Below are 15,167 nucleotides of genomic sequence, written 5' to 3' on the forward strand. Positions count from 1 at the left end.
CTGAAACTCCTGCCATATATTGTCCTAATGTATTGAGCATAAACACACCAGTTACTGTATATTATACAGCTCTCTGTAAAGCACAGCCCCTGCTATCTTGCGTGTATAGTATATATCTTTCCTGTCCTTTATTCCTGAACAGTGTTTGTGCCCTCTTCCACATCACAATAAATCAATAAGCATAGCCTTAAGTGATGACATACCAGGGGAAAGCAAGGGTGCGGCTCTCCAGCAGCTGCGGTATTACACAGTTTTGCTGCCTACCCTTGTGATATGTGAATGAAGCATTGGTTATCCCAACATACTTCTGGTTATGTTGTGTTGCGCCACCCTTGAATACTTGTCAGTAAATGCTCCGCGCACAACTCAGGAGTGGTCCGAGCAGTATTAGTTCTGAAGCCGAATACCTGTAATACCCATGGGAGAACCACAGCTGCATATGGAATATAGGTTACATGGAGTGGGTAATCTGCTCAGTGTGCCATATTCTGATCTGGGAATAAAAGCAGAAAAAAAATCAAGTACATGCACCTACATTTATAGTTTCTGTGCGGGGTAAATACTGGCTGCTTTTGCATGTAGACCACACGTTAGGCAGCTTTATTTTTACACTGCAAGTCAGATTTCAGTTTGTACACACCCCTCCCAAATCTAACTTCCTGCACATGTTACATCTGGCCCCCCTGTATGGTGTTGCCCAGATGTAGTTACTGTACCTGCTTTTTTTTGTTGCTTTACTTACAAGACAAAATGAGGCCCAGTGTCTAGGAATCAGCTGGAAGACACCACAGTGAATAAAGACCCAGCTGTGCTTCCCATTAGCAGAAAACTATCCAGACAGCAACGACCTTGAGCGCGAGTGTAGCCCCTCCCATCCGCTGAGGAGCGTGAGTGTATTCCAGGCAGCTGCTGACTCATCCCCTGATATTCCCACACGCAGAAGCACTGAGCTACCCAGGAGTACTTACCTGCTCCTAGGACATGATTCAGCAACCTGGAGTTGTCTAGGTGCTGCAGAACAACAAACCTAAGCATTCTGGGTCTTGTAGTTCTTCACCTGTAGATGCTTATTGCTGCTTGCTGGAAACAGCTGCAGGCTCTCCAACATGACACTTTCCACCGGGTACAAAGTGCTCTGCTCCAGGCACTTCTCTCTTAATGTATGACTGCTGTCACTGGTGTTGAACTAGGTAATTGATGAGAAAGTGGTTTCATCACAGGTGACGGGAATCATACAATAAGAGGTTCTAGAATAGAACACTGTATTACTATATGAAAATGTAAAGGAGTTTAAAGCTACTTTATATTTGCAGAGGGGCAGGAAATGCAGAACCTTATTACGGAGTAGTGTATAAAACTAATTGATTAAGACCCTTAAAAAAGTGGGAATATCCTCTAAGGAACAGTTTCCCAAACTTCCCCACTACAGTCCAGGTTTTAAGGATATCTATGTTTGAGCACGTGACTTATTAGTATCTCAGTCAATTTGATTTCGACATCAGGAGCATGGATATCCTTAAGACCTGGACTGTAATGACAGAGCATGGGAAACTGCAGTGTTCACAAACTCTGATCCTTGGGAACCCTATCAGTGCATGTTTTCCAGATCGCCTCAAGTTAAATAATTAGCTCCACTTGTCGAGCAGCCAGTAATGGAAACATCAACTACATCGCCATAATCAGAATTTCTTATCACAGCAAAAATAAATGATGTAGCGCAGGGATTTACCAGTTTCCACATCCCTGCAATATGTAGGTGGTGTTAGCTAGGGCGGCTGCTTATACAACTGAAAACAGTGGGTCACAGCAGATATCCCCAGTATTGGCTCAGGTACCCTGTACATACATCCAGGTTCGTCTTACCATACTATCCTTTTAAACCGGGACACTCCCGGATTACACAGGTTCTGTGGCTGATTATACAGAGATGAAATGCAGGCTGGAAGCCAGCCAGCCAGCCACAGAACCTGTGTAATTCATGTGTCCAAGTTTAAAGGGACAGTATGATACACTTAATCCAGGTGATATTTAATATCTAGAAATGGGTGTTTTTCAGATTGATCCCGCAAATATTTTTTGCCCTTATGACACGGCAGTAATATAACAGGGGGGATTATCCTGTAAGGGTGAAGGTAAATCCCCCTAGAATGTTTTTGCACATCAATAGAAGCATGTAACGGAGGAGACCCCAGTCGTAGGCTTTTATTGCTATTAACATTCCCTGCAACTCTTCACAATTAAGAACAAGCGCCATGGTTAAAAATACACAAAGTGCTAAGAGGACGCAGCTCGCACGTTTACACTGTAGTGTTCTGTCGCTTTAACACATGAAATGAAGAGATTGTGAACGCACTGCAGTAAAACACATCTTATTGATTCCAATCGCCTGTATTGGCGCCAGCTGTATTGATTAATCATTAGGTTTTGCTTGGCTAACGCAGACTGGTAAAGGCATGCAGCAATAGCACCACCTGCTGGTGTATCCTGGAAACACAGTATTACTGATCACATGCCTCAGGAGTCAGTATAGGGCAGAACAGACTGTAAATGCAGATACAGAAATGAGCTGCAATTTGTGTAGTTACAATAATATTAATATAACAGCGGTTACACCTCTGGTGTGACTGGAAAACACCTTTCACCCTATCATTATAGCAATGACATGTTGGAAGGAGACTCACGTCAGGTGTACAGTTGGGGAATGGGTTCTATGTGCAATATTCATATCCTCAGCCTAATCGTGCAATTGGACAGAATATTCAGTCAGTTAGTATAAACGTTTATTATGCTGCAGGCTGGTATTACGAGAGTAGGGGGCCCATGTGCAGCACCTGCTCTCTCCGCGGTGCATTTCCTTGTAGGCTGTGGGACTGTGCTACAATGTACTGTGCATGTGTTGGTCTACGGGAATATGGAGCATTTCTATACTGTGCATGTGCAAATCTCTAGGGGAATGGAGGCCGCATTCAATTCCTGGTGATTGTGCAGCGCTGACGTGAGCGGCAAGTATGCTATACAGGGTAGGGTGCGGTGCAGTCCTGCCTGGACCCAGGGTCTGTGTGCACCCCTTATAGATGGCCACACCCCCATTTTCTGCTGTTTCTCAGATAGCAACAAGTCAGCTACATTTACCATTAAACCCTCTAAATCGCAGTCTAATAAATCCAGTGTGTCAGACAATAGAATATCTGGAAACGCTTGCAGAGTTGCACCCACTTTGTCCTCTCCACCATAACACACAATCCGTTACATTTCCCCCTTTGTCTGCAGTCAGAATCATTGGTGAAGCAAATCTGCCTGTTTTAGTAAACTTGGGGTTCCAAGTGTTCCACTATTGCTCTGACATTATTATTTAGCTCCAGAAGTACAGCGCTTCTTTAATCCAATTAAGTACCACAAACAGGTCATGTTTTCTGGATGTCTGTGTAAGCAGGTTGGATAATTACTGAACTAACGAAATCGATTAAACTGTCCTGTGCATCTGAAGAAAACATGTCCTGCTGGGTGAACTGGAGGGGAGAACAACTGCTCTAGTGTATTGTTACATATATTGTACTTTTATGGTGCCACAATTACAATAGAGTAACTAAAACACAGTATAAAAAGGGATCAAACCCTGAAATGATTACGCAACAAAATGTAAGAAGAGATCAGTCAGTGACTGAGGAGAGATGTGCTGGAGAGTGCAAGTAGAAAGCAGGGTAAAAACCCAAGAGGACGAAGGACCCTGCTCGTCAGAGCTTACATGTGTTTTAGCTGTTTCTTTGTAATAATATATAGGACAACACATTCTTTATCTCTACAGAGTCATTACTGACAGCCCCACAAGTGACTTACGCCATAGATCTGGGGGAAAGAAAACAAATAAGTGGAACATGTATGCAATAGTCTGCGCAGGACATCTCTCCTAGAGGGAGGAGCGAGGTGACACAGCAGGTTATTCTTATCATTGTTCGGCCAAAACATATATAAATGAACTTGTTCCTACTGATCAAGGTTACAGGAGGCCAGACGCACAAGCAGTCACAGTGGATCACTGGGGGCAGATAGGAAGCCGAGGGACAAACCCAGCACAATTACTCCTACAGTTGTCTTCTCCTGTCACCTTCTGCTACCAGCTGCTAACATCACATATACCCAGGAACTCTGTCTGACCATGAATACCTCTAAGCAACGTTCCAGCTCCCCAGACGCTATTACCACTGAAAACCCCCCCTTTGGATTCCCCCGGAAGAGACACTGATACAATGACGCAGAGCACCGGGAACATAAGACGACTTTATTGTGTTGTACAAAAGTGTGTTCTCTCCGGTAATACTTCCACTAAAACGTATGAGAAATAAAAGTGGTAATTAACAGACGGCACGCAACTGCATCAAACTCAACGAGCAGCTCACCCAGAGCGCCGCTCTCGTCGTATGTGGGGGCCCCCGGTCACCAGACATGTTGTACATCTCAGAAACATCTTCAAGTACAGATCAGTGGTTGGTTCACTGTATTTCGGCTGACCCAATATACACACCTGCACCCCACCCGCCATGACAAGGGTCCATAGCCCCCAGTTTCCCCCAAGTAAAATGCCCCAAACAGATAACAAAGAAACAAGCACTGAGAACATATGGATGGGGAAGACGTCTGCGGTTCTTAGCGCCGCCTTCTGTCCGGGCTCCGGCTTCTCCTCCGCCCGCTTCTAAAAGACATCCGCAAAAACAGGCTTTACTATGCATCACACACCCCGTCACCCCTGTATGATCGCTGCCCGTCTACGCCCAGCTGCCTATACAATCAGTACAGTGATCCTGCGAGTCCGAAAATCCAGCAATGGATTCGTTTTCCCCCGCGATATATTCCTAGTGTCCTATAAGCAGCGTCTGACACTTACTGAGACACAGGGACAGTACAAAGTGACCCAGGCTAGAGAGGCACCACATGAGGACATCAGGAAGAGTGTGGCTGTTCTGGAGTCTCCAACAAATGCGCCTAGACCTTTATTTCACACTGTGTTCCACATTCATCCAAAGGAGAACAGATTCCAGCCGACACGGCATCACCTCCTCGTCACAGCCTCCATAATCATTCTCATTTCTCCCCTTACCCCTCATCACAGCCTCCTAGATCACTCATTTCTCCCCTTACCCCTGCTCTCTCCCCGATGCTAGCCATCACCTTACCCAGTTCTACCGGTACCTACCTTCTACCCTCAAACCAATCGTCTCATCCCTGTCCAATAGGCTCATATACAACCACTTGGGACACTCCAGTTAACCCTGGCCTCTACCCCTTACGACTTGGCTCCCCCCACCGTCTCTACTCCAAGACTCCCCTCACCATGGTGACTAAAGACCTACTCTTATCTATATCCAAAGCCACTTCCCACAGCTGACCACACTCTCCTCTGCAGTCTTCTCTCCACTGCCCTAGCGGCACTCATTTCCTGGAACTGTGCGCCTGGACAAACTGCGTTACAATGCAAGGGAGGCAAATACATGTATGATTTTAGCATGCAAGGTAAATATTGCTTGCATTTGCATGTAGCCCATATATGCTGGGCAGCTTTATTCTTACACTGAAATTTACACGCCCCTCCTACATCTGGGTGGTCTTCAGTATGCCGACTGACGGGATCCCGGCGCACAGTATACCGGCGCTGGCATCCCGACACTTATTCTCCCTTGTGGGGGTCCACGACCCCCCGGGAAGGAGAATAAAATAGCGTGGCGCGCGTAGCGAGCCCGCAAGGGGCTCATTTGCGCTCGCCACACTGTCGGTAAGCCGGCGGTCGGGCTCCACCGGCATATCGTAGTGAACCCCTCCTGCATCTCCCTCTCTGCCCCCGTTACATATGCCCGCCTGCAATGCAGCACGGTGTTACCCAGGTGCTCAGTTACTGGCTGTTTTACAGCACCCATGCTGCCACCCACTTCTAGGCCCCAAGTAACCCTGCCCATGGTGCCACCCACTAGAGCCATCACTGCCGGCAGCCGTGCCAGACGAGCCTCCCCCTTACAGTGCCTTAGGCTTCCATTTACCTGGGGGAAGCCCTGATGTCACCAACACAGAGCTGCACACGTCTATACAGTGCGGTACGCCGCATTTACAAAGCTCTGCCCAGCAGTCACAGCAGCTTCTAGTGACTGACACTTACCGCCTCTTTCCTTTTGGAGGTCCCCGGACAAAGCACCAGTCCACGTTGACTGGCTGCCCCATCAGATCCTGACCGTTTAACCCTTCCATGGCAGCCAGAGCCTCTTTGTAGGTCTCATACTCCACCAGCGCGTACCCCTGCAGGAGACAAATACACGCAGGATGTTACTCAGGTCCAGGAGGGTTCACAGATGAGGTTATGGATGATTCACAGGACTATCAGACCCACATACAACACAAAGTCCCTCTATAGCCACCTCCCAGGGAGGGTTCAGAAGGGCGCAGCAGGATAGGCGTCAACCCCCTCCCAGTTCCCCTCTGTGGTTTACCACCGACCTTGAGGTAGCCCGTCCTTCGGTCCAGATTTAAGTGGACATTCTTGATCTCCCCGAATTCGGCAAATTTATCATGGATGTCCTCTTCGGTGGCCTCCTCGTGGACTCCGGTGATGAACAGGATCCAGCCCTCAACAGCTGAGAAAGACAACAGAGTAAATAGTCAGTCCAGCCCCAGCAGAAAGACGGGAGGGATCTAGGGCTGTCTGTACGGGGTACTTACACCTCTGGGGGCCGGGCTCATCTCCATCCTGCTCCACGCTGTCATAGTTCTCCCGCACCCTGGCCCTGGTGCCCTCCTCAGCTGGGGATAGACACACAGCCCGTTATCTCTGTACATACAGGGGAGGCTTCTGTTATATCACTGTATACACAGCAGGGACTCACCGGCCACAAACCCCCGACCCTTCCTCTTCTTCGCCTTCTCCTTCAGCTTGTGAATACTCTCTGCGGAGAAAAGAGAGCAGACGTTACATGTACACATCACTGACCTATCTACACTTCACCACCCTACAGACACACTGCCAGGATGACGGAGCCACCACCCTACAGACACTCTGCCAGGAAGACGGAGCCACCACCCTACAGACACTGCCAGGATGACGGAGCCACCACCCTACAGACACTGCCAGGATGACGGAGCCACCACCCTACAGACACTCTGCACACTGCCAGGATGACGGAGCCACCACCCTACAGACACTGCCAGGATGACGGAGCCACCACCCTACAGACACACTGCCAGGATGACGGAGCCACCACCCTACAGACACTCTGCACACTGCCTGGATGACGGAGCCACCACCCTACAGACACACTGCCAGAATGACGGAGCCACCACCCTACAGACACACTGCCAGGATGACAGAGCCACCACCCTACAGACACTCTGCCAGGAAGACGGAGACACCACCCTACAGACACTGCCAGGATGACGGAGCCACCACCCTACAGACACACTGCCTGGATGACGGAGCCACCACCCTACAGACACTGCCAGGATGACGGAGCCACCACCCTACAGACACTCTGCCTGGATGACGGAGCCACCACCCTACAGACACTCCGCACACTGCCATGATGACAGAACCACCACCCTACAGACACTCCGCACACTGCCATGATGACAGAACCACCACCCTACAGACACTCTGCACACTGCCATGATGACAGAACCACCACCCTACAGACACTCTGCACACTGCCATGATGATGGAGCCACCGCCCTCTAGACTAGGGGTGGGCAGATTGAGGCCCGCAAACAGATCCTGCCCGACCCACTGCCTCCCACCAGCGCGCAATGACAAGCGGCCCAACCGGCTGAGCTGCGTGTCATTGCTCTGCAGTACCTCCAAACTGCCGGTGCCAGTATCCCCTCACCGCCTATGCTGCCGCTCTCTGTTATCACACACACATTATATACCTGCTCCTCACCGCCTATGCTGCCGCTCTCTGTTATCACACACACATTATATACCTGCACCTCACCACCTGTGCTGCCGCTCTGTTATCACACACATTATATACCTGCACCTCACCACCTGTGCTGCCGCTCTGTTATCACACACATTATATACCTGCACCTCACCGCCTGTGCTGCCGCTCTCTGTTATCACACACACATTATATACCTGCACCTCACCGCCTGTGCTGCCGCTCTGTTATCACACACATTATATACCTGCACCTCACCGCCTGTGCTGCCGCTCTGTTATCACACACATTATATACCTGCTCCTCACCGCCTGTGCTGCCGCTCTCTGTTATCACACACATTATATACCTGCTCCTCACCGCCTGTGCTGCCTCTGTTATCACACACATTATATACCTGCACCTCACCACCTGTGCTGCCTCTGTTATCACACACATTATATACCTGCACCTCACCACCTGTGCTGCCGCTCTCTGTTATCACACACATTATATACCTGCACCTCACCGCCTGTGCTGCCGCTCTCTGTTATCACACACATTATATACCTGCACCTCACCACCTGTGCTGCCTCTGTTATCACACACATTATATACCTGCACCTCACCACCTGTGCTGCCTCTGTTATTACACACATTATATACCTGCACCTCACCGCCTGTGCTGCCGCTCTGTTATCACACACATTATATACCTGCACCTCACCACCTGTGCTGCCTCTGTTATCACACACATTATATACCTGCACATCACCGCCTGTGCTGCCGCTCTCTGTTATCACACACATTATATACCTGCTCCTCACCGCCTGTGCTGCCTCTGTTATCACACACATTATATACCTGCACCTCACCACCTGTGCTGCCGCTCTCTGTTATCACACACATTATATACCTGCACCTCACCACCTGTGCTGCCGCTCTCTGTTATCACACACATTATATACCTGCACATCACCACCTGTGCTGCCGCTCTCTGTTATCACACACACATTATATACCTGCACCTCACCGCCTGTGCTGCCGCTCTGTTATCACACAATTATATACCTGCACCTCACCACCTGTGCTGCCGCTCTCTGTTATCACACACATTATATACCTGCACCTCACCGCCTGTGCTGCCGCTCTGTTATCACACAATTATATACCTGCACCTCACCGCCTGTGCTGCCGCTCTGTTATCACACAATTATATACCTGCACCTCACCACCTGTGCTGCCGCTCTCTGTTATCACACAATTATATACCTGCACCTCACCACCTGTGCTGCCGCTCTCTGTTATCACACATTATATACCTGCACCTCACCGCCTGTGCTGCCGCTCTGTTATTACACACATTATATACCTGCACCTCACCGCCTGTGCTGCCGCTCTGTTATTACACACATTATATACCTGCACCTCACCTCCTGTGCTGCCGCTCTCTGTTATCACACACACATTATATACCTGCACCTCACCACCTGTGCTGCCGCTCTCTGTTATCACACACATTATATACCTGCACCTCACCACCTGTGCTGCCGCTCTCTGTTATCACACACATTATATACCTGCACCTCACCACCTGTGCTGCCGCTCTCTGTTATCACACACATTATATACCTGCTCCTCACCGCCTGTGCTGCCTCTCTCTGTTATCACACACACACACATCATATACCTGCTCCTCACCACCTGTGCTGCCGCTCTGTTATCACACACACATTATATACCTGCTCCTCACCACCTGTGCTGCCGCTCTCTGTTATCACACACACATTATATACCTGCACCTCACCACCTGTGCTGCCTCTCTCTGTTATCACACACATATACCTGCACCTCACCGCCTGTGCTGCCTCTCTGTTATCACACACATTATATACCTGCACCTCACCACCTGTGCTGCCTCTCTCTGTTATCTCACACACATTATATACCTGCTCCTCACCGCCTGTGCTGCCGCTCTCTGTTATCACACACACATTATATACCTGCACCTCACCACCTGTGCTGCCGCTCTCTGTTATCACACACATTATATACCTGCTCCTCACCACCTGTGCTGCCGCTCTCTGTTATCACACACATTATATACCTGCTCCTCACCACCTGTGCTGCCGCTCTCTGTTATCACACACACATTATATACCTGCACCTCACCGCCTGTGCTGCCGCTCTGTTATCACACACACATTATATACCTGCACCTCACCGCCTGTGCTGCCGCTCTGTTATCACACACACATTATATACCTGCACCTCACCACCTGTGCTGCCTCTCTCTGTTATCACACACACATCATATACCTGCTCCTCACCACCTGTGCTGCCGCTCTGTTATCACACACACATTATATACCTGCTCCTCACCACCTGTGCTGCCGCTCTGTTATCACACACACATTATATACCTGCTCCTCACCTCCTGTGCTGCCGCTCTCTGTTATCACACACACATCATATACCTGCTCCTCACCACCTGTGCTGCCGCTCTCTGTTATCACACACATTATATACCTGCACCTCACCGCCTGTGCTGCCGCTCTCTGTTATCACACACATTATATACCTGCTCCTCACCTCCTGTGCTGCCGCTCTCTGTTATCACACACATTATATACCTGCTCCTCACCGCCTGTGCTGCCTCTCTCTGTTATCACACACACATCATATACCTGCTCCTCACCACCTGTGCTGCCGCTCTCTGTTATCACACACACATTATATACCTGCACCTCACCACCTGTGCTGCCGCTCTGTTATCACACACATTATATACCTGCACCTCACCACCTGTGCTGCCGCTCTCTGTTATCACACACACATTATATACCTGCTCCTCACTACCTGTGCTGCCGCTCTCTGTTATCACACACATTATATACCTGCACCTCACCACCTGTGCTGCCGCTCTGTTATCACACACATTATATACCTGCACATCACCACCTGTGCTGCCGCTCTGTTATCACACACATTATATACCTGCACCTCACCACCTGTGCTGCCGCTCTCTGTTATCACACACACATTATATACCTGCACCTCACCACCTGTGCTGCCGCTCTGTTATCACACACATTATATACCTGCACCTCACCACCTGTGCTGCCGCTCTCTGTTATCACACACATTATATACCTGCACATCACCACCTGTGCTGCCGCTCTCTGTTATCACACACACATTATATACCTGCACCTCACCACCTGTGCTGCCGCTCTCTGTTATCACACACACATTATATACCTGCACCTCACCACCTGTGCTGCCTCTCTGTTATCTCACACATTATATACCTGCACCTCACCACCTGTGCTGCCTCTGTTATCACACACATTATATACCTGCACCTCACCACCTGTGCTGCCGCTCTCTGTTATCACACACACATTATATACCTGCTCCTCACCACCTGTGCTGCCGCTCTGTTATCACACACATTATATACCTGCACCTCACCACCTGTGCTGCCGCTCTCTGTTATCACACACACATTATATACCTGCTCCTCACCACCTGTGCTGCCGCTCTGTTATCACACACATTATATACCTGCACCTCACCGCCTGTGCTGCCGCTCTCTGTTATCACACACACATTATATACCTGCACCTCACCACCTGTGCTGCCGCTCTGTTATCACACACATTATATACCTGCACCTCACCACCTGTGCTGCCGCTCTGTTATCACACACATTATATACCTGCACCTCACCACCTGTGCTGCCTCTGTTATCACACACATTATATACCTGCACCTCACCACCTGTGCTGCCGCTCTCTGTTATCACACACACATTATATACCTGCTCCTCACCACCTGTGCTGCCGCTCTGTTATCACACACATTATATACCTGCACCTCACCACCTGTGCTGCCGCTCTGTTATCACACACATTATATACCTGCACCTCACCACCTGTGCTGCCGCTCTGTTATCACACACATTATATACCTGCACCTCACCACCTGTGCTGCCGCTCTGTTATCACACACATTATATACCTGCACCTCACCACCTGTGCTGCCGCTCTCTGTTACCAGAAGTGATATAACACAGAGGTACAGGCAGCTGTGGGACACTCAGAGCCCGGATGGAGCCCACATGCGGGACCCCCGAGCCGCACCCCCGGCCCCCCGCATCACCCCCGCCTCCTCCTCGCATCACCCCCGCCTCCTCTAACCATCACCATCCTCGTCCATAGCGAAGTCCTCGCCGCCAGCCTCGTGTAAATCCAGAACGTCCGCCATGGTCGCCGCCTCCGAGCCTCAGAGAAGCGCAGCTGAGACTGTGAGATGGAAGAATGCGGGATCCGAGATCAACGGCTTCCGGCGGTGGGAGACGGCGTCACGGCACTCAGCGGTCCCGGGCGGAAGTGGCGTCACGGCAAACTACGGCCGCCATCTTGTGGAGGTCACAGATGACATGGTTGAACTAGCTTTGTGTGTGTACATTATATATATATATACATACCCTCCAACATGACCCGCCCCACTAGGTACAAAATGCTCTGTTTCTGGACTTCCCTCTTAATTTATTATTGCCATCACCTGTGAAGAAACAGCTTTCTTATCATTTAACTAGTTCAACACAGGTGATGGAAATAATAAATTAAGAGGGAAGTCCAGGAACAGAGCATTTTGTACCTAGTGGGGCGGGTCATGTTGGAGGGTCTGTATATATATATATATGAGACTAGCCAAGACTTTTATATGCAGGCCTCCTCCTGTAGTATTCCCACTTATGATCCTTCTACAGGAAGCTGAGTGTATGAGCAGCTGCCCTGATACTAGTATATAAGGCATGGGCTCAGCCTGTTGCCAGGAGTGCTGATCACATGAATGATTGGGGTGGTGGATCTCCAGGAATCAATAATGCATGAGGTGGCAGCCCTAGTGGTCACTGTGATACACATGTTATCAGCGGCACTTGATGTAACCCTGCATCTGGTGTTACGCCAGCACAGGCCGTTACTCTCACCCCACAGACACCGCTTGGCGCCGGTAGCCTATAGCAGCTGTGCGCCTTGTATCAGGTGGCGCTTGGCTCTAGCATCAGCCGTACACTTTTCCTAATCCCAGCACAAGGAGGCGGGAAGATGTCGCTCTGCGACTGAGCGCCAACACAAACTGGGGTTAGGTGTGTTGCTTTACCCATCGATAGGCCTCCTGTGTCTGGCTAAGGAAATCCTGAAGGCATGGACTGTCACGGACACTGGAAGGAACAAGTCAATAAGCTTTTGGGCCTGATTCAGTCACATAAAGCGGCTGCACTGACTGCAATTGTCTGATTGTCATGCGCTCTCATACATTACCAGATTTTTGTTCCCACCTGCCAGGTTGGACAGATAAATGTTTAGGTGTGTACACACTTTAAGGCTGGCTACATATAAGAACGATGTATACCTGGCCGATATATCATATCCACGGTACACATCAGAACGATGTAATGAAGGATGGAACGATTACAGCTCCGTCCTCCATTAATATGCACCGGTTTTCATGCGATACCTTCCAGTTAGCCGTGCGGCATGGCTGACTGGTAGATATCGCATGTGACCACAGGACAGAGTAAATAGCCGGTACACACTGAACGATCCAGCCGATATGTCATTCCGTTTGCCCAGAAACAACATATCGTACAGACATTGTTCAGGTGTGTACCTACCTACCATAAGACTTCTCTAGAGGCGTCTCTATCCTCTGGAACTCACTCCCTCTCTCAGACTCTCTACCCACCTGCCCAGAATTAAGTACACGCTTCAGACGCACATTTTTATTACTGCACTTTTGTACATTTATATTGCCAACTTTTTGATGTATTTAATACCTGTTCAATTTACCTTGTTGATTTTGTAAAGCCAATAATAAGAATTTACTCACCAGTAATTCTATTTCTCGTAGTCCGTAGTGGATGCTGGGGACTCCGTAAGGACCATGGGGAATAGACGGGCTCCGCAGGAGACTGGGCACACTATAAGAAAGATTTGGTACTACCTGGTGTGCACTGGCTCCTCCCTCTATGCCCCTCCTCCAGACCTCAGTTAGGATACTGTGCTCGGAAGAGCTGACACAATAAGGAAGGATTTTGAATCCCGGGTAAGACTCATACCAGCCACACCAATCACACCGTATAACTCGTGATATTAAACCCAGTTAACAGTATGAAATATAACTGAGCCTCTCAACAGATGGCTCAACAATAACCCTTTAGTTAGGCAATAACTATATACAAGTATTGCAGACAATCCGCACTTGGGATGGGCGCTCAGCATCCACTACGGACTACGAGAAATAGAATTACCGGTGAGTAAATTCTTATTTTCTCTGACGTCCTAGTGGATGCTGGGGACTCCGTAAGGACCATGGGGATTATACCAAAGCTCCCAAACGGGCGGGAGAGTGCGGATGACTCTGCAGCACCGAATGAGAGAACTCAAGGTCCTCCTCAGCCAGGGTATCAAATTTGTAGAATTTAGCAAACGTGTTTGCCCCTGACCAAGTTGCAGCTCGGCAAAGTTGTAAAGCCGAGACCCCTCGGGCAGCCGCCCAAGATGAGCCCACCTTCCTCGTGGAATGGGCTTTCACTGATTTAGGATGCGGCAATCCAGCCGCAGAATGCGCCACCTGAATTGTGCTACAAATCCAGCGAGCAATAGTCTGCTTAGAAGCAGGAGCACCTATTTTGTTGGGTGCATACAGGATAAAAAGCGAGTCAGTTTTCCTGACTCCAGCCGTCCTGGAAACATAAATTTCAAGGCCCTGACTACGTCCAGTAACTTGGAATCCTCCAAGTCCCTAGTAGCCGCAGGCACCACAATAGGTTGGTTCACGTGAAAAGCTGATACCACCTTAGGGAGAAACTGGGGACGAGTCCTCAATTCTGCCCTATCCATATGGAAAATCAGATAAGGGCTTTTACATGATAAAGCCGCCAATTCTGACACACGCCTGGCCGAAGCCAAGGCCAATAACATGACCACTTTCAACGTGAGATATTTCAGATCCACGGTTTTAAGTGGTTCAAACCAATGTGATTTTAGGAAACTCAACACCACATTGAGATCCCAAGGTGCCACAGGAGGCACAAAAGGGGGCTGAATATGAAGCACTCCCTTTACAAAAGTCTGAACTTCAGGCAGTGAAGCCAGTTCTTTCTGGAAGAAAATCGAAAGAGCCGAAATCTGGACCTTAATGGAACCCAATTTTAGGCCCATAGTCACTCCTGACTGTAGGAAGTGCAGAAAACGACCCAGC

The 15,167-nt window shown here is 49.3% G+C and overlaps 1 protein-coding gene across 2 annotated transcripts; it reads right to left on the reverse strand.

The window, feature by feature from the left end:
- Positions 1–4,258: 4,258 nt before the first annotated feature.
- On the reverse strand, positions 4,259–12,325 carry RBM8A (RNA binding motif protein 8A). 2 transcript variants are annotated; one of them, XM_063946856.1, is made up of 6 exons: positions 12,101–12,325; positions 6,867–6,926; positions 6,703–6,783; positions 6,481–6,617; positions 6,146–6,282; positions 4,259–4,690 (listed from the first exon to the last, which is right to left on the reverse strand). In XM_063946856.1, exons 1-6 carry the CDS (start codon positions 12,159–12,161, stop codon positions 4,645–4,647), a joined length of 522 nt encoding a protein of 173 aa, XP_063802926.1. In that variant the 5' UTR covers positions 12,162–12,325; the 3' UTR covers positions 4,259–4,644. The 2 variants fall into 2 exon arrangements, with proteins under 2 accessions (XP_063802926.1, XP_063802925.1); XM_063946855.1 differs by having other exon boundaries at positions 12,095–12,323.
- Between the last annotated feature and the right edge of the window lie 2,842 nt (positions 12,326–15,167).

This window comes from Pseudophryne corroboree, chromosome 12 (assembly GCF_028390025.1).
Source record: "Pseudophryne corroboree isolate aPseCor3 chromosome 12, aPseCor3.hap2, whole genome shotgun sequence".
Classification (NCBI taxonomy): Eukaryota; Metazoa; Chordata; class Amphibia; order Anura; family Myobatrachidae; genus Pseudophryne; species Pseudophryne corroboree.

Bases quoted from the DNA above. Each gene is read 5' to 3' on its own strand.
- RBM8A (XM_063946855.1), bottom strand. From the start codon at position 12,161: ATGGCGGACGTTCTGGATTTACACGAGGCTGGCGGCGAGGACTTCGCT. The intron at 6,927-12,094 runs GTTAGAGGAGGC...TTTTCTCCGCAG, and splicing joins TATGGACGAGGATGGTGATG to AGAGTATTCACAAGCTGAAG. The intron at 6,784-6,866 runs GTGAGTCCCTGC...GTCTATCCCCAG, and splicing joins GGGTCGGGGGTTTGTGGCCG to CTGAGGAGGGCACCAGGGCC.